General features: G+C 46.1%; 1 protein-coding gene across 1 annotated transcript in view; it reads right to left on the minus strand.

Moving 5' to 3' along the window:
- The window catches only part of ak9 (adenylate kinase 9), a 341,329-nt gene that overhangs the window by 310,679 nt on the left and 11,144 nt on the right, over window positions 1–19,506 (minus strand). Inside the window, exons 2-4 of the mRNA XM_080193447.1 lie at window positions 13,166–13,297; window positions 12,743–12,806; window positions 12,601–12,653 (exon numbers count right to left, since the gene is read on the minus strand). Of these exons, the coding sequence (XP_080049573.1) occupies window positions 12,601–12,653; window positions 12,743–12,806; window positions 13,166–13,297 (249 nt within the window). The remainder of the gene's footprint in view (window positions 1–12,600; window positions 12,654–12,742; window positions 12,807–13,165; window positions 13,298–19,506) is intronic.

Here is a 19,506-nt window from a genome sequence, read left to right on the forward strand (position 1 = left end):
AGTCTGCAGAGGGATCTAGAGAGGCTAAGCGAGTGGGTGAGGACCTGGCAGATGGAATACAATGTTGGCAAGTGTGAGGTTATCCACTTTGGCAGGAATAATAGTAGGAAGGACTACTACTTAAAGGGCGAAAAGCTGCAGCATGCTACAGTGCAGAGGGACCTGGGGGTCCTTGTGCATGAGTCGCAAAAACCCAGCCTACAGATGCAGCAGGTGATCAAGAAGGCGAATGGGATGCTGGCCTTCATAGCGAGGGGGATTGAATATAAAAGTAGGGAGGTCTTGCTGCAACTGTACAGGGCACTGGTGAGGCTGCAGCTGGAGTACTGTGTGCAGTTTTGGTCGCCACACTTGTGCAAGGATATTTTGGCCTTGGAGGGAGTGCAGAGGAGGTTCACTAGGCTGATACTGGAGTTGAGGGGGTTGAGCTAAGAAGAGAGGCTGAATATACTGGGCTTGTACTCGTTAGAGTTTAGAAGAATGAGGGGAGATCTCATTGAGACGTATAAGATGATGAATGGGATGGATAGGATAGAGGTGGAGAGACTCTTCCCGCTCAAAAAAGACAGTAGGACTAGGGGGCACAGCCTCAAGATAAAGGGGGGGCGGTTTAGAACGGAGTTGAGGAGGAACTTCTTCACTCAAAGGGTGGTGAATCTCTGGAATTCTCTGCCCGTTGAAGTGGTGGAGGCTGCCTCGCTAAATATTTTTAAGAAGCGGGTTGATGGGTTCTTGATAAGAGAGGGGATTAAGGGTTATGGGGAGAGGGCGGGAAAGTGGAACTGAGCCACAACAGATCAGCCATGATCTTATTGAATGGCGGGGCAGGCTCGAAGGGCTAGATGGCCTACTCCTGCTCCTATTTCTTATGTTCTTATGTTCTTATGACCTTTCTCTTGAACTTACAACATTTTTCCTCACATGATCCCTCAACTTCACTATTTAGTTTAAAACTTTCTCTACTGCCTTCGTTATACAACTTGCCAGAACACTGGTCCCAGAACAATTTACGTGAAGACTGTCCTAACGCTTTAGTTCCCACTTTCCCCACTACTGGTGCCAGTGCCCCATGAATTGCAACCCATTTCTCCCACACCAATCTTTAACTCTAATCTTATTTATTCAAGCTGCCTACCATAGATGCAACTGTCCATGACCATATTGTAAGACTGACCACCACATAGCAGGCCAGGACCCTCAAGGTCCAGGGCCTCCAGAGGATGCCTGCCACGCACATCACAGACTATGGTGTAAGTCGGCAGCTGGCCCCCTCCACCTCCGATATACATCCTGGGGAGTCACTGAGGTGTAGTGCTAGGCCACATAAGGTTAGAAAGTTGTAGTTGCACTGACATGGCACGGGTGAAGGGCTACACTAGTTAGAATGAAATATAAGCACCTTAACATTTTCTTTTCACAAGTTTTTATGTTTCACCAGCTTATCTGAACTTTATTGTAAATAACTGTTTTTTCTCAACAACCACCTGTGAACAGGTCGTCTCTATTATGATTCTTGCCCCATTGACGATCACCTGACGGATGCCTCATGTGATATCAGTTGGGGTGGCCCCTCAATGCAGTATCACTGAGAAAAGAAAGCAATTGGTCTCTCATCCCCCACAAGCGTTACCCACCAGCTCCAGGGCCCTGTATGGAGGTTTCAGATGCTTTAGCCACTAGACAGACATGGGCCCAGGTGCCAGTATGCATGTGGAGCTCAGGCAGGAGTCTGACTGGTTTGCACCAGGTTATCATCAGAATGGTGCTTAGCGAGTCGTCATCACTCTCCTGCCTGGAAAAAAACTCACTAACACAGAGTGCCCAGGCCCACCACTCTGATACTGAATGGCGGGGCAGGCTCGAAGGGCTAGGTGGCCTACTCCTGCATCTACTTCTTATGTTCTTATGTGACAATGTGCAAGATAAATGGAACGCATTTGGAGGGGGGGAAACGGAACCCACAACCACCATCTGATAACCAACTGGTTATCAGAGCCTCCCTTGCTGCCCTCTCATGCCTCAGCTGAGACGTCAGTCCTCCACCTCCTGGCTAGTATTCCATAGTGTTCTCATCCTCCTCTTCCTCCTCCTCTTCTTTCTCCTCGTGATGGTCATCCTCCCTAGTGACGGCCAGCTGGTCATCCTCTATGTCCTCTTCCTCCTCCAACAGGTCACCTCGCTGCAGAGCCAGATTGTGCAAGGCAAAACACACCACCACTATGCGGGAAGAGATAGGGGGGCTATACTGGAGGGCCCCTCCAGATTGGTCCAAGCACCGGAATCGCATCTTGAGGAGCCCAATGCAGCTCTCAATTGTCGTGCAGGTAGTTACATGGGCCTCATTATAGCGGGTCTCCGTTTCAGACACAGGCCTTCGCACAGGCATCATCAGCCATGTCCAAAGTGGGTAACCTCTATCACCTAGGAACCACCCCCACAGCCTGGGCTCCTCCTCAAATCTTTCTGGGATCTCTGAGCTCCTTACAATGAAGCTGTTATGCATACTGCCTGGATGTCTGGTCATATTGTGGTCGCACACGATTTGTACATTCAGGGAGTGGAACCCTATTAACAAATCATTGTGGATTCTGTAGGGGAGTCCTGAGGGCAACATGGGTGCAGTCAGCCGCTCCCTGCACATTCGGCATCCCCACAATTGCAGCAAACCCTGCAGCCTGGGTTTCCTCATGGGCCTGATCCAGGTTGAATTTGATGAACTGCTCAGCCCAGGTGTACAGGGCTTCTATGACCTGCCTCAGGTGTGCACTGAAGACTGGGAGATGGCACAGACATCGCTCCTCGGGCTCTGGAAGGGGCCAGTCACATAGAAGTTCAGAGCGGCCGTCAATCTGACAGCCACCGAGAGTGGGTGGCCCTTCCTGCCCCTAGGTGCCAAGTCCTGCAACAGGTTGCACAGGTGTCTTACGGTATCCTTTTGGAGTCGGAGACGTCGGCAGCAAATAGTGTCCAACATCTCCTCGAAGAACCCTCATGCACGGAACTGCTGGGGTCTCTGCTCCTTCCTCCTTCTATGCCCCCACTCTGGGTGAATAGCAGTCACCTCCTGCTTCTAGAGGTCATCTCCTTCCGGTCCTGCAAGTGGTAAGACCCGGGCCTCCTGGTCCTGCAATTCTTCCTCCAGTTCCTCCTCTTCAGCTCCAACAGCAACCAAAAGAACAGCAAGATCAATTGGTTGCATTGCAAAAGCCATCTCATCACTCTGAAAAGGGGTTGGGGAGGCGGGATGAGGGGGGGAGGTGGTTGTGGAGATGAACAAATGTGGAAATCATGCAATGTTGCTTGTCCCTAGCACATCGACAATCATAGCCCTCCATGCCCCCCAACTCCCCCAGCCACATGCTCTGTTAAACCACAGCCCCCCCATGTCCCCCAATCCCCCCAGCCACATGCTCCATTAAATTACAGCTCCCCCATGTCCCCCAAATCCCCCAACCTCCGTTAAATCACAGCCTCCCCATGCCCCCCCCCCCACAATCCCCTCAGTCACATGCTCCATTAAATTGCAGCCTCCCATGCCCCCCAATAGCCCCAGTCACATGCTGTGTTAAATCACAGCCCTCCATGCCCTCCAATACCCCCAGCCACATGCTCCCCACAATCACAGCTCCTGGTAAAGTTGAGATGATGCAGCAGTGCTATCTGCAAGGGCTTTGTGCACATCCTTCAGCCTGAAATGAGCACTGCAAGACCTGAGGTCAGTGCTGAAACCCAGGTCCGTGCTGCAAGGCAAACATCGGAGACCATGCAGAGCAACAGACCCCCAGCCCCCCACACACTCGCAGAACCGCCACCGACCCGAGACAGAAAATGGCTGCAACAGCAGGACACCAGTGAGTAGCGGAGAGCCATCAAACACCATGCACTTACCTCCTCACCAACCCTCATAGATGAAGCGCCCGGTTCAGACTTTTATTTAGCATGTCCATTTTGGCGCGATTCCGGATTGGTGAACGCAGTGGTAAAGGGGAAAATGCTGATAAGGTTGGGTGGGCAGTTCATTAATTCAATTGAAATGCATGCAAATGCATTTAAATTGTCTTTGCACCTGTTTTGGGCACGAAGCAGATCACAGCCATTCCCGGGTCTTGGTAAAGTGGCCATCTGCGCAGATGCAAGCGCGGATCGCGTTAATGGCCTCACACCAGACTTCACCACGTTTTCACGCTCAAAATCAGGAATGATGCAATGGTAAAATCGGGTCCTAAGAGGCAATTTAGCAAGACCAATCTACTTAACCTGCACATCTTTGAACTGTGGGAAGAAAACAAAGCACTCGAAGGAAACCCACATAGACACAGGGATAATGTATAAACCCTATACGAACAGTCACCCAAGGCCAGAAATGAATTTGGGTCCCTGGCACTGTGAGGCAGCAGGCTAACCACCACACCAGAGACCCAGGTTCAAAAGTAGTGAATATACCTTCTCAAATCAAGAAAGGAGGGAGATATAGAACAGGAAACTAATTTAGCCTAGCATCTGTCATAGGGGAAATGCTAGAATCCACTGTTAAGGAGGTTATATTAGGGCACTTAGCTAATTTTAATGTAATCAGGCATGGTCAACATAGTTCCAAGAAAGGAAACTCATGTTTGAATAATTTATTTGAGGTCTTTAAAGAAGTAAGAAGCCACATGGATGAAGGGCCACTTGCATATTTGATAAGGCATCCCATCAAAGGTTACTGTACAAAATAGGAGCTCATGGAGTAGAGGTTAACATACTACTCTTGATAAAGAATTGGTTAGCTAACAGGAAGCAGAAAATAGGGATAAATGAGTTCTTTTCGTTTGAATCATAGAAACCCTACAGTACAGAAAAAGGCCCTTCGGCCCATCGAGTCTGCACAAACCACAATCCCATCCAGGCCCTACCCCCAATCCATACATATTTTACCCACTAATCCTCTCTAACCTATGCATCTACGGTCAATTTAGCATAGCCAATCAACCTAACCCGCACATCTTTGGACTGTGGGAGGAAACCAGAGAACCAAACCCACGCTGACACGAGGAGAATGTGCAAACTCCACAAGACAGTGACCCAAGCCGGGAATCGAACCTAGGTCCCTGGAGCTGTGAAGCAACAGCGCTAATCACTGTGCTACTGTGCCGCCTGTTTGGGATGTTGTATCTAGTGGAATGTAACATGGATCAAAGCTGGACCTTCAGGTGGCAAGTTGGAACAAATGGAATGTCATACAGATTAATGCTGGGGCCTCAACTGTTTATAATTTATATCAATGACTTGGGTGAAGGGGTCAAAAACACGGTTGCTAAATTTCTAACATAAAGATAGGTTGGAGTAAGTTGTGAAGAAGATCACCTACATTCCTTTACAGACTCAAGTGAGTGGGCAAAAATTTGTCAGATGGAGGAGAGTGAAGGAAAATGTGAACTTGCTCACTTTGGCAGGAAGAATAGTAAAGCAGTATATGGTTTAAATGGAGAATCCCTACAGTACAGAGGAATCTGAATGTTCTGGTGCATCATGGAAAGTCTATATGTAGGTGCCAGAAGTGATTGGGAAAGCAAGCACATTAGGATTTTTTTTAATTCAATCGTAGATATGGACTTTACTGACAGGCCAGCATCTATTGCCCATCCCTAGTTTCTCTTGAGAAGGTGATGATGAGCTGTCTTCTTGAAATGCTGCGACCCATAATGCCATTTGGGACAGAATTTCAGGATTTTGACCCAGCAGCTGAGAAGGATCGGCGGTATATTTCCAAATCAAGATGATGAGAGATTCGTGGGGGAGCTTGGAAGTGGTGGTGTACCCATATATCTGCTGCTCTAGTCCTGCTAGATGGTAGTGGTCATGGGTTTGGAAGATGCTGTCTAAGTATTTTTCGCGAATCTCTGCAGTGCATCTTGTAGCTAGTACACATTAAGTGTCGGTGGTTGAAAGGTGGATATTTGTGGATGTGATACCAATCAAGCGGGCTGCTTTGTCCTGGATAGTGTCAAGTTTCTTGAGTGTTTTTGGAGCTGCATCCATCTACGCAAGTGAGGGGTATTCTATCACATTCTTGACTTGTGCCTTGTAGATTGTGGACAGGCTTTGGGAAGTCAGGAGGTGAGTTACTTGCTTCAGTATTCCTAGCCTCTGACCTGCTCTTGTAGCAACTGTGTTTATGTGGTGTGTCCAGCTGAGTTTCTGGGCAATGATAACCCATTGCAAGCAGAATGTAATATAAAAGTAGTAATGTTTCACTATAGTTGTACAGGGCATTGATGAAACCACATCTGAAGTGCTGTGTGCAATTTTGGTTTCCTTAATTAAGAAAGGATAGAATGGCATCAAAAGCTGTTCAGAGAAGGTTCGCTGAACTGATTCCTGGGTTGAAGGGGCTGTCTTATGAGGAAATATTAGACAGGTTTGGTATATATCCTTTGGAATTTAGAAGAATGAGAAGTAATCTTGTTGAACCATAACATTCTGAGGGGACATGACAAGGTGAATAATGAGAGTATCGTGGGAGAGACTACGAGCAGGATTTTCCAATTAAGCTTGCCCCAAAGCTGAAAAATCCCGCCCGAGGTCAATGGACCTGTGAATGCTGCCCATGAAGCCCTCCCCCCCACCTTCTACAATTCCCATGGCAGGTGGGATGGGAAAATTCCCCCCCTAATTTTGGGTGGCACGGTGGCAGTGGTTAGCACTGTTGCCTCACAGCTCCAGGGACCTGGGTTTGATTCCCAGCTTGGGTTACTGTATGTGTGGAGTTTGCACATTCTCCCCATGTCTGCATGGATTTTCTCTAGGTGCTTCGGTTTCCTCTCACAGTCTAAAGATGTGCAGGTTAGGTTGAATGGTCATATTAAATTGCCCCTTCATGTCCCAAGATGTATAGATTACAGGGATTAGCGGGGCAAATGTGTGGAGTTGTGCGGGTAAGGCATGGGGTGGGATTGTTGTCGGTGTGGATGTGATGGGCCGAATGGCCTCCTTCTGCATTGTAGGGTGTATGATTCAATGAAAAGTTATAATTTTTTTTGTTATAAGTTTTTTTTAAGTTATAAGTTTTTTTTACTTTTTCCTCTGGGTTACTAAAAAGGGGCAAGTACGGGTGTGAGGCCAGTATGTTGTTGCCAGTGCAACATGTGGGAGGTCTTGGAGGCTCCTGGTCTACCAGACATGCACACCGGTGCTCGGTGTGTGAAGCTGCAGTCCCTACGGAACCAGGTTAAGGAGCTGCAAATGCAGCTCGAGGACCTTCGGCTCATTAGAGAGAGTGAGGAGATAATTGACAGGAGCTATCAGCAAGTAGTCACACCAGGGCAACGGGAAGAAGGCACGTGGGTAACTATTAGGAAAGGGAAACCTCAGGTGATGGAGAGCACGCCGGTGGATGTCCCCCTTCAAAATAAGTACTCCTGCCTGAGTACTACTAGAACATAGAACATAGAACATTACAGCGCAGAACAGGCCCTTCGGCCCACGATGTTGCACCGACCAGTTAAAAAACAATGACCCTCTAACCTAAACCAAACCCTTTCCATCCATAAACCTATGCACGGATCTCTTAAACGCCCCCAAACTAGGCGCATCCACAACTGCAGCAGGCAGGGCATTCCAATCCCTCACCACCCTCTGGGTAAAGAACCTACCCCTGACATCCATCCTATAACTACCACCCCTTAATTTAAAGCTATGCCCCCTCGTGCTAGCTTTCTCCATCCGAGGAAAAAGGCTATCACTGTCCACCCTATCCAAACCTCTGATCATCTTATATGTTTCAATAAGGTCCCCTCGCAGCCGCCTTCTTTCTAATGAAAACAACCTCAAATCCCTCAGTCTCTCCTCATAGGACCTCCCCTCCATACCAGGCAACATCCTGGTAAACCTCCTCTGCACCCTCTCCAAAGCCTCCACATCCTTCCTATAATGTGGGGACCAGAACTGCACACAATACTCCAAGTGCGGATGCACCAGAGTTTTGTACAGTTGCAACATGATGCTGCGGCTCTTAAATTCAATCCCCCTACCAATAAACGCCAAGACACCGTATGCCTTCCTAACAACCCTATCTACTTGATTCCCAACTTTCAGGGATCTATGTACACATACACCTAGATCCCTCTGTTCATCCATACTATTCAGAGTCCTACCGTTAGCCCTATATTCTACACATCCATTATTCCTGCCAAAGTGAATTACCTCACACTTTTCCGCATTAAACTCCATCCTCCACCTCACGGCCCAGCTCTGCAACTTGACCAAGTCTCCCTGTAGACTAAGACACCCTTCCTCACTATCTACCACACCTCTGACTTTGGTGTCATCAGCAAATTTACTAATCCACCCAGCTATACCCTCATCCAGATCATGGGGGGGACAGCTCATCCGAGGGAGACAGCAGTGGCCAGGTCTCTGGAGCTGAGCCAGTATGTCAAAAAATTAAAAAAGAGAGCAGAAAGGTAGTATTAATAGTGGACTCCACAGTGACGGGGGGCGGACAGGCGTTTTTGTGGACGTAGACGTGAGTCGCGGATGGTGGTTTGTCTCCCGGGATGTCTCTGGGCGTGTCCCAGACATCCTGAAAGGGGAGAGTGAGGAACAGAGGTTGTAGTGCATATAGGTACTGCTGACGTAGGCAAGAAGAGGGAGGCAGTCGTGAAAAGGGACTATAGGGAACTGGGTAGGCAGCTGAGGAAGAGGAAAGCAAAGGTAGTAATCTCAGGATTGCTGCCTGTGCCACGGGAGAATGAGGGCAGGAATGGAATGAGGTGGAGGGTGAATGCGTGGCTGAGGGACTGAAGCAGGGGGCAGGGATTTTGGTTCCTAGATCATTAGGACCTCTTTAGGGGCAGGTGTGACCTGTACAGTAAAGACGGGTGGCACTTGAATCCCAGGGGGACTAATATCTTGGTGGGAAGACTGGCTAGGGCTACTGGGGGGACTTTAAACTAGAAAGGATGGGGGGAGGGAATTGTGATGGGGAGACTGGAACCGAGGAGGTTAGCTCCCAGGGAGGGAAGGACTGCAGGCAGTATGAGAGGGAGGATAGACAGGGGGTGGAGAAGGGAAATGCCCAGACTGAGGGGCTGAAGTGTATCTATTTTAACGCCAGGAGTGTAGTAAATAAGGTAGATGAGCTTAGGGCGTGGATTGCTGTTTGGGAATGTGATGTGGTGGCCATTACGGAGACTTGGATGTCTCAGGGACAGGACTGGGTACTTCAGGTGCCAGGATTCAGATGCTTCAGGAAGGACAGGGAGGGAGGCAAAAGAGGTGGTGGAGTGGCACTGTTGATCAGGGACAGTGTCATGGCTGCAGAGAAGGAGGATGCCATGGAGGGACTATCTACAGAGTCTCTGTGGGTGGAAGTTAGGAACAGCAAAGGGTCGAAAACTTTGCTGGGTGTATTCTATAGGCCGCCCAATAGTGACAGGGAAGTTGAGGTGCAGATAGGGAAACAGATTCTAGAGAGATGTAGTAATAACAGAGTTGTCGTGATGGGGGACTTCAATTTCCCAAACATCGATTGGAATATCCCAAGGGTAAGGGGTTTGGATGGGGAGGAGTTTGTTAGGTGTGCTCAGGAAGGTTTCCTGACACAGTACGTGGATAAGCCTACAAGAGGAGAGGCTGTACTTGACCTGGTACTGGCGAATGAACCAGGACAGGTGACGGATCTCTCGGTAGGAGAACATCTTGGGAATTGTGATCATAATTCTATCTCCTTCACAATTACATTGGAACGAGATAGGATCAGGCAGGCTAGGAAGGTGTTTGTCTGGAGTAAGAGGAAATACGAAGACGTCAGGAAGTTAATTGGACAAATAAACTGGAAGGAGGCATTCTTGGGGAAAAGTACAGAAGGAAGGTGGCGGATATTCAAGGAATGTTTGTCCGGAGCTCTGCACGACAACGTTCCGATGCGGCAAGGAGGTTTTGGTAGGTTGCGGGAACCGTGGTGCACGAAGGCTGTGGTGAACCTAGTCAGGAGGAAAAGGAAGGTGTACAAAAGGTTCAGGGAGCTAGGAGATGTTAAGGATCTAGAGGAGTATAAGGATTGTAGAAAGGAGGTTAAAAGGGAAATTAGGAGAGCCAGAAGGGGTCATGAGAAGGCCTTGGCGGGTAAGATTAAGGAGAATCCCAAGGCCTTCTATAAATATGTGAAAAGTAAAAGGATGAGAAGAGAAGGGATAGGACCTATAAAAGGTGAAGGGGGAAAGGTCTGTGAGGAACCAGAAGAAATGGCAGAGGTGCTTAATGAGTACTTTGCCTCAGTATTCACGGTGGAAACTGATCTGGGAGATTTTGCTACAGGTTTGCAGCAAATGGAAAAGATTGAGTATGTGGATATTAAGGAAGAGGATGTGTTAGAACTTTTGAACTCTATCAAGATAGATAAGTCGCCGGGACCAGATGGGATGTACCCCAGGTTACTGTGGGAGGTGAGGGAAGCGATTGCAGAGCCCCTGGCAACGATCTTTGCGTCGTCAATGGAGACGGGAGAGGTTCCGGAGGATTGGAGGATTGCGGATGTGGTTCCTGTTTTCAAGAAAGGGAACAGAGATAGCCCGGGAAATTACCGACCAGTGAGTCTGACCTCAGTGGTTGGTAAGCTGATGGAGAGGCTTCTGAGGGACAAGATTTATGAGCATTTGGAGAGGTTTGGCATGATCAGAAATAGTCAGCATGGTTTTGTCAAGGGCAGGTCGTGCCTTACGAGCCTAGTTGAGTTCTTCGAAAATGTGACTGAACACATTGACGAAGGAAGAGCAGTGGACGTGGTGTACATGGACTTCAGCAAGGCGTTTGGTAAGGTCCCCCATGCAAGACTTCTTGAGAAGGTGAGAGGGCATGGGATCCAAGGGGCTTTGGCCTTGTGGATCCAGAACTGGCTTGCCTGCAGAAGGCAGAAAGTGGTTGTGGGTGGGTCTTTTTCTGCTTGGAGGTCAGTCACCAGTGGCGTGCCCCAGGGATCTGTTCTAGGACCCTTGCTGTTTGTCATTTTCATAAATGACCTAGATGAGGAAGTGGAGGGATGGGTTAGTAAGTTCGCCGATGACACGAAGGTCGGTGGTGTTGTGGATGGTCTGGAAGGATGTCAGAAGTTGCAGCAGGACATAAATAGGATGCAGGACTGGGCGGAGAAGTGGCAGATGGACTTCAACGCGGATAAATGTGTAGTGATCCATTTTGGCAGGACCAATGGGATGAACAAGTACACTATCAAGGGCAGGAGTCTTAGCAGTTTAGGAGTCGGGAGGTAATGCTGCAACTTTATAAGACCCTTGTCAGGCCTCACTTGGAGTACTGTGCGCAGTTCTGGTCGCCTCACAACAGGAAGGACGTAGAAGCTATTGAAAGGGTACAGAGGAGATTTACAAGGACGTTGCCTGGATTGGGAGGCATGCCTTATGAAGATAGGTTGAGGGAGCTGGGACTCTTCTCCCTGGAGAGACGAAGATTGAGAGGCGACCTGATAGAGGTTTATAAAACGTTGAGAGGAATAGATAGGGTGGATTCTCAGAGACTATTTCCCCGGGTTGAAATGGTCGCTACGAGAGGACACAGATTTAAGGTGCGGGGAGGCAAGTACAGAAGTGATGTTAGGGGTAAGTTTTTCACTCAGAGGGTGGTGAGTGAATGGAATCGGCTGCCGTCAGTGGTAGTGGAGGCGAACTCGCTGGGGTCTTTTAAAAGACTTCTGGATGAGTATATGGGATTTAATGGGATTGGGGGTTATAGATAGGTCTATGGATTGGTAGGTATTGATGTGATCGGTGCAACTTGTGGGCCAAAGGGCCTGTTTGTGCTGTAGTGTTCTATGTTCTATGAAAAGGGGATACAATTTACAAATGAGATAAGAATTTCTTTCTCTCAGAGTCTGTGGGGTTCATCTGTGGAATTCTCTTTTCCAGATAACAATGGAGGCAGGGTCACTGAATATTCTTTAAGGTTAAGTCAGACAGATTCTTGAGTCGAGGCCACAAGCAGATCAACAAGATCTTATCAAATAGCACAGCAGGCTCAAGGGGCTGAATGCCTACTCATACTCCTAATTTGTATGCTTGTATGAGTTACAAAGTACAAAATCTCTCGGAGATTTAGCAATGATAGGAATTTCAAGATGATTCTGCACACACTTCTATGGACTCAATTATCAAATGAAAAAGAAACAAAGGCAATTAATGAAATCTACATCTTTTTTGGCTACTGCTATGAGGTCAGTATGTACATAAAAATGTCTTTGATATAGGTCTGGAGCAACACTTGCATACTCTCAGTTATCACACTGATGGAGCTCTATGGACAGAGGTAACCAATGAAAAATTGACTCAAATCACAAACCACAGCAATATTTGTGAGAATAAACTGTGGGAAATGCTGAATTACTGTTATTACCTGCTTCAGAATGAATGCCTTTGGTTTGACAATAAACTATAGAATCCTCTTTTCAATTTCCATTTTAAACTACAACAGAGTTCAGAGTATTGGTTTCATGTACTTATTATACTCCAGCTTTGCATGAAGTTTGTGTTTAAAAAATTAAACTTACTTTCATGTCCCAGTAAAATATATGGTTTTTTACATTACTGGTTAAGAACAGCATTTCTTTACCTTTTGCCCAGCTTCTGTGTTTCCATCAATGTTTTCCTGTATAAGATGTAAAGCTGAAATCAAAAGATCAAGAAAATATCAAAACAAATACTTTGAAAGAACAAAGAAAGTATTGTGAAGCCACATCCAATGTAACACTTACGTTCAACCAATATTGAATTCCAAGCTTCTGCTAAGCTTTCAGCTAAAGTTTTTTTCCCAACGCACTGCAAAAAAGATAAAAAATATTTATAATTCTAGGATTTATTGAAATCTGAATATTAAAGCTATTCTACACTACGAGAGATACTGGATCTACAAAAATTTTTGATAATGTGCAACTTGAATAACCTTGGAACAAAGGTGACTTCAGGTATAAAATTCATTTAATTATATACATAGCTACAATATTTGATTATTATTCCTTTCCAAATTACAAATAATATTACTAGTATTATTGCTATAGTTTTACAAATCTATAGCACTTTCAACACATAGATTCAACAGTGAATTTACTATTTTCTCTAATAGACTTCCATTTTAAAGTGTTATTCAATATTATTTTAATAGAACTGTAATTGCTTACTGGTTTCCCCACAATTAGGAAACATGTTGGTTTTGATAGCAAGACCCTTCTCTCGACTTCATCTTCATCAAGCGGATCTGTGAAGATCAGCTGTTCCTTCTTATGTTTCAATGCTTCCAGATTGTCAACTATCTAGTGTTAGAAATGACGCATCAATGGGTTATGGACAAAACATTAAATATTAAAATAATTTGCATGCATCTTCGCTTTCCTTTTTAAAAAACTTATACATGCCATTTTCCTACTTAGAAATAGTGTTTTTGTCTTCAAAACCTGAATTATAAGCAAACTTGTGTCTCGTACGACATAGGAGATAAAAGGGGTTTGAATGTTGGGCCAACCTGAATCCACTCCACTTGATGTCTTCAAATTTTATGTGGATGATCTAAAAACACACTTCCATGATGAAAAGAAGATAATAAAAGATATTTTAAAGGATAAAGGTTTTGTGGTAGAAGTAAATACTACTTCTGAAGAATTTGGTAAGGTCATTAGCTAGGACAAGAGAGCAGCCACACTTGGCGATAGCAACATTAAACTTACTTTTAACACTAAGATGGCAACCCACAAGCAGCCCACTCTGTAAGAGAGAAATTAGTTAACCTGACCACCTATTATCAATCAACAATTTCTCAATCTTTAGAGCAACAATTCTAGTCACTATAAGATTCTTTAAAGTTGTGCAACATGCCAGGTAGTGCAAGTAGAAACAAGGATTCCTCCAACTTAACACTAAAGGACTATCCTGGTGAAATATCTCAGAAACATCATGAAGGCATGAGGCCATCTTCATGTTTGAAGAATCCACTTCTCCATTGCCGAAAAGGCCAGTTGCTTCTTCAATTGACCCTGCCTCCAACATCCTTTCAGAAGGAAAGCTCCAGATCCCAATTATCCACTGGTTAAAAAATGTTTCCTCACATCAGGGTTGAATTTTCTTACCTTGTCACACCTGCTGCAGATCGTGCTGATCCCAGAAAATAGCATGCGGGCCTAAACAGTGTGCAGTCGTCCTGGTCCCTTTTTACCGGCATGAACTAAATTGGGTGCGAGGTGGATTAGCATGAGATTGCCTGGATTTCAATCTCATTAGCACATTCAGCAGGCAATCATGCCCACCCCACCCCACCCCCAGCCAACAGAATGTTCCCACCTCTCCAGCAGGATGTCTTGCTGGCACAAATCACTACTGATCTCCAGGAATGGAGACCTGGCGCGATGTCCATGCCAAGTGTCTCAGAGACCATCGAAGAACATAAGAACTTAAGAAATAGGAGCAGGAGTAGGCCATCTAGCCCTTCGAGCTAGATGGCCTACAAGATCATGGCTGATCTGAAGTGGATCCGTTCCACTTTCCCATAACCCTTAATTCCCTTGTCTATCAGAAGCCTATCTACCCGTGACTTAAATGTATTCAGTGAGGTAGCCTCCACCACTTCAATGGGCAGAGAATTCCAGAGACTCATCACCCTCTGAGTGAAGAAGTTCCTCCTCAACTCCGATCTAATCTGGCCCCCCCTTATTTTGAGGCTGTGCTCTTGGGTCATCAGATGCATGGCCAGGCAATGCACATCAGGCAGTGCCCAGCTGGCACACTAACAGTGTACACCAGATACCCATACAGTGACCACCAGGCATCCTGGCAGTGGCGATTAGGCACACCAGCAGTGTCAGTTGGGCACCACCACTGTGCCAGAGGCGATGCCAAAGAAGTGGCGTCTAAGTGAGGGCTATGACTGGTGGGGGTTATGCAGGGGGCTATTGAGGGGGGGGGAGTTGCAATGCAGGGACGGATCACATCGGATGGGCCCTGATGCCCCAAAGCTGATGCCTGTGTTGGAGTGGGGCGAGTTTACACTGTCTCCCTATAACTGCATGGATTTCCTCCGGGTGTTCCAATTTCCTCCCACAGTCCAAAGATGTGCAGGTTAGATTGATTGGCCATGCTCAATTGTCCCTTAGAGTCAGGGAGATTAGCAAGGTAAGTGAGTGGGGTTACGGAGATAGGGCTTAATTGGGATTGTTGTCAGTGCAGGCTCAATGGGTCAAATGGCCTCTTTCTGTACAGTTGGGATTACAAAGAACAAAGAACAAAAAAAATTACAGCACAGGTCCTTCAGTCCTCCAAGCCTGCACCAACCATGCTGCCCGACTTAACTAAAATCCCCTATCCTTCCAGAGACCATATTCCTCTATTCCCATCCTATTCATGTATTTGGCAAGATGCCCCTTAAAGGTCACTACTGTATTTGTTTCCACAACCTCCCCCGGCAATGAGTTCCAAGCACCCACCACCCTCTGCGTAAAAAATCTGCCTCGTACATCTCCTTCAAACCTTGCCCCTTGCACCTTAAACCTGTGCCCCCTAGTAATTGACCCTTCCACCCTGGGAAAATGCTTCTGACTATTTACTCTGATCTTGCCTCTCATGATCTTGTAGACTTCTATCAGGACGCCCCTCAACTTCTGTCCATCCAGGGAGAACAAACCAAGTTTCTCCAACATCTCCTCTTAGCTAATTCCCTCCACAGCAGGCAACATCCTGGTAAATCTTTTCTGTACACTCGCCAAAGCCTCCACATCCTTCTGGTAGTGTGGCAACTAGAGTTGAACACTATATTCCAAGTGCAGCCGACCTAAAGTTCTATAAAGCTGCAACGTGACTTGACAATTTTTAAATTCAATGCTCCGGCCAATGAAGGCAAGCATGCCATATGTCTTCTTGACTACCTTCTCCACCTGCATTGCCACTTTCAGTGACTTGTGTATCTGTCTACCCAGATCCTTTTGCCTATCAATACTTTTCAGGGTTCTGTCATTTACTGTATATTTTCTATCTGTATTACACCTTCCAAAATGCATTACCTCACATTTATCCGGATTAAATTCTATCTGCCACCTCTCTGTCCAAGTCTCCAACTGATCTATATCCTGCTGTATCCTCTGATGGTCCTCATTGCTATCGGCAAATCCAACAACCTTTGTGTCGTCCGCAAACTTACTAATCAATCCAGTTACATTTTCCTCCATATCATTTATATATATTGCAAACAGCAAAGGTCCCAGCACTGATCCCTGAGGAACACCACTTGTCACAGCCCTCCATTCAGAAATGCACCCTTCCACTGCTACCCTCTGTCTTCTTTGACCAAGCCAGTTTTGTATCCACCTTGCCAGTTCACATTCTGCATCAGTCAGCCATTAAGGACCTTGTCAAAAGCCTTACTGAAGTCCATGTAGACAACATCCACTGCCCTACCCTCATCAATCATCTTTGTCACTTCCTCGAAAAACGCGATCAAGTTCGTGAGACATGACCTCCCCTTCGCAAAACCATGTTGCTTCTCACTCATACGTCAGTTATTTCCAAGTTGGAATAAATCCTGTCTCAAAAAATCCTCTACGTGATGTAAGACTCACCAGCCTAAAATTACCTGGATTATTCTTGCTACCCTTCTTAAACAAAGAAACAACATTGGCTATTCTCCAATCCTCTGGGATCTCCCCTGTAGCTGGTGAGGATACAAAAATTTCTCTCAAAGCCCCAGCAATTTCCTCCCTTGCCTCTCTCAGTGTTCTGGGGTATATCCCATAAGGCCCTGGGGACTTGTCTACCTAAATGTTTCTCAAGAACCTCAATATCTCCTCTTTTTTGATCTCAACATGACTCAAACTATCTACATGCTCTGTCCTAGATTCATCATCCACCAAGTCCTTCTCTTTGGTAAATACTGACGCAAAGTACACAAATTCTATGCTTCTATGACAGAAGTGCGATTCTCACTAGTTAGGAGGGGAGTTGTTCGATTTGATTTGATTATTATTGTCACTGTATTTGAATATACTGAAAAGTATTGTTTCTTGTGCACTATACAGACTGAAACATTTTGTTCATAGAGTCCAAAGGGGAGAAGGAAAGGAGAGGGTACAGAATATAGTGTTACAGCCATAGCTGGGGTGCAGCGAAAGATCAACTTAGTATATGGTAGGTCCATTCAAAAGTCTGATGGCAGCAAAGAAGCTGCTATTTTTGAATTGGTACCTGACCTCAGAGTTTTGTATCTTTCTCCCCACGAAAGAAGATGGAAGAGAGTATGTCCGGCGTGCGTAGGATCCTTGATTATGCTGTCTTCTTTCCCAGACAGTGAGAAGTGTAGTTGGGATTGGGGGCTAATTCACGTGATGGACTGGGCCATATTCACAATCCTTCATAGTGTTTTGTGATCTTGGCCAGAGCATGAGTCATACCAAGCTGTGATACATCCAGAAAGGATGCTTTTTAAGGTACATTTATAAAAATTGGTGTAAGTCGTAATGGACTTGAATTTCCTTGGCCTCCTGAGAATTAGAGGTGTTGTTGGGCTTAACTATAACGCCATCGTGGAGAGACAAGGACAAGATTTTTGGCGACGGGGGATGTAGAAACGTGAATTTCTCAACCATTTCCCATTGATGTAAACAGCGACATGTCCTCCACTACACTTCCTGAAGTCAATGACTATTTCCTTCATTTTAGACACTGCGGGAGGGATTATTGTCATCTCACCATTTCATCAGATTCTCTATCTCCTCCCTGTACTCTGTCTCATCATTGTCCAATCACACCCCCCGCAGAGTCCTTCCTTGCAGAGCTCCCTCCACCCACTGCAATGCTCCTCCCTTGCCTCCTCCATGTTGCAGAGCTCACCCCTGCAGAGCTCACCCCCTTGCCACCCACCTCACTAATGCATAGCTCCTTCTCCCCTGCAAAGCTCCCCCCCCCTGCAGTGAACTCTCCCCTTGCCTCCCCCACTCTGGCTCAATACCGCTCAGGGCCCACTCTCTTGGCACAGCTCCCAGCATAGTTATGGTGCCCAGCAGGCATTGCCAGAGTTCCTGGGTGGGCAGTGCCAATGTGCCCAGTCAGCATTGTCAGGCTGGACTCTGCCCCATGGGCAAGGTCCACCATGCCCCAGACCACCTAGGGACTTCAATGGCCTCAGTTCCCCCTAGTGAGGCCATTACGTCTGGTTTCCACTGGCGGAGACCAACTGTGATTCTCGCTGGTGTGAGGTCCAACTGCTGAGGAGTAAGTATGAGAGATCCCAGAGTCTCTCATACAGACTCTCCGAAAGAACACCTTACTCATCCATCCTCCCCAATCCTATCCTTATAACCTCATGTACTTGCCATGGCTAATCCACTTTACCTATACCTCTTGGGACAATAAGGGGCAATTTAGTGTGGCCAATCAGCCTAACCTGCACATCTGGACTGTGGGAGAAAACCCACGCAGACATGGGGAGAATGTGCAAAGTCCACACAGTCACACAATGCCGCAATTGAACGTGCGTTCCTGGCACTGTGAGGCAGCAGTACTAACCGTTGTGCCACCATGCTGCCTGTCCCTGGAATTATCCCTGTGAATCTGCCCTGTACTCTCTCCAAAGCTTTTGCATCCTTCCTCAAATATGACACCAGAACTGAACATAATATTCCAGGTTATTTTTCAAAATTCATCTATGGCTGGGTCAGCATTTATTGCTCATCCCTAATTGCCCTTGAATTGAGTGGCATTTCAGAGGATATTTTTAAGGGTCAACCACATTACTGTGGATTTAGAATGACATTGGGCTAGACCAGGTAAGGCCAGCAGATTATCTTCCCTAAAGGACATTAGTGAACCAAATGGGATTTTACAACAATTGTCTCTTAGTCATTATTAGACTTTTAATTTGAGATTTGTACTGAATTGAAATTTCACCATCTTCGCATTAGGCTACATCCCTGGGTTACTAGACCAGTAGCAATATCACTCTATTATTAAAGCCTTAGATACTATATGCTTTATTAACTGGTCACTCAACTTATACTGTCACCCTCAATGACTTATGGGCATGTACACCCAGATTTATTTGTTCCTGCACCTCCTTAAGAGTGGTTTCCTTTTGTTTTATACTATCCTGCTAAAATGAATCACCTCCCCCTTCTCTGCATTGAACTTCATCTGTCACTTGTCTTCCAATTTATCAATCTGTCTATGTGTTTTGAAGTTCAAGAATATCCTCATCATAGTTAACAGTGCTTCCAATCTTCATATTGTTGCGATCCTAGCTGATAATACTAGTGGAAATGTCAGATCTCAGGATGGAACCTGACTTGATTATTTCTAACTTTTATTTGTTGTTTTTATACGTGGATGAACAGAGTCACAGGACAGCTAATTAAATTGTAACAAAAGAATACAACATTTAATAAACAAGAAAAGATTAACTTCAATAGACTACTCTTTCGCTTCCATCTGTATCTTTACAAGTGATGATGTGGAAATGCCGGCATTGGACTGGGGTAAACACAGTAAG

The sequence above is a fragment of the Carcharhinus amblyrhynchos genome, chromosome 7, assembly GCF_965287045.1.
Source record: "Carcharhinus amblyrhynchos chromosome 7, sCarAmb.v2.hapA, whole genome shotgun sequence".
In the NCBI taxonomy this organism is placed as follows: Eukaryota; Metazoa; Chordata; class Chondrichthyes; order Carcharhiniformes; family Carcharhinidae; genus Carcharhinus; species Carcharhinus amblyrhynchos.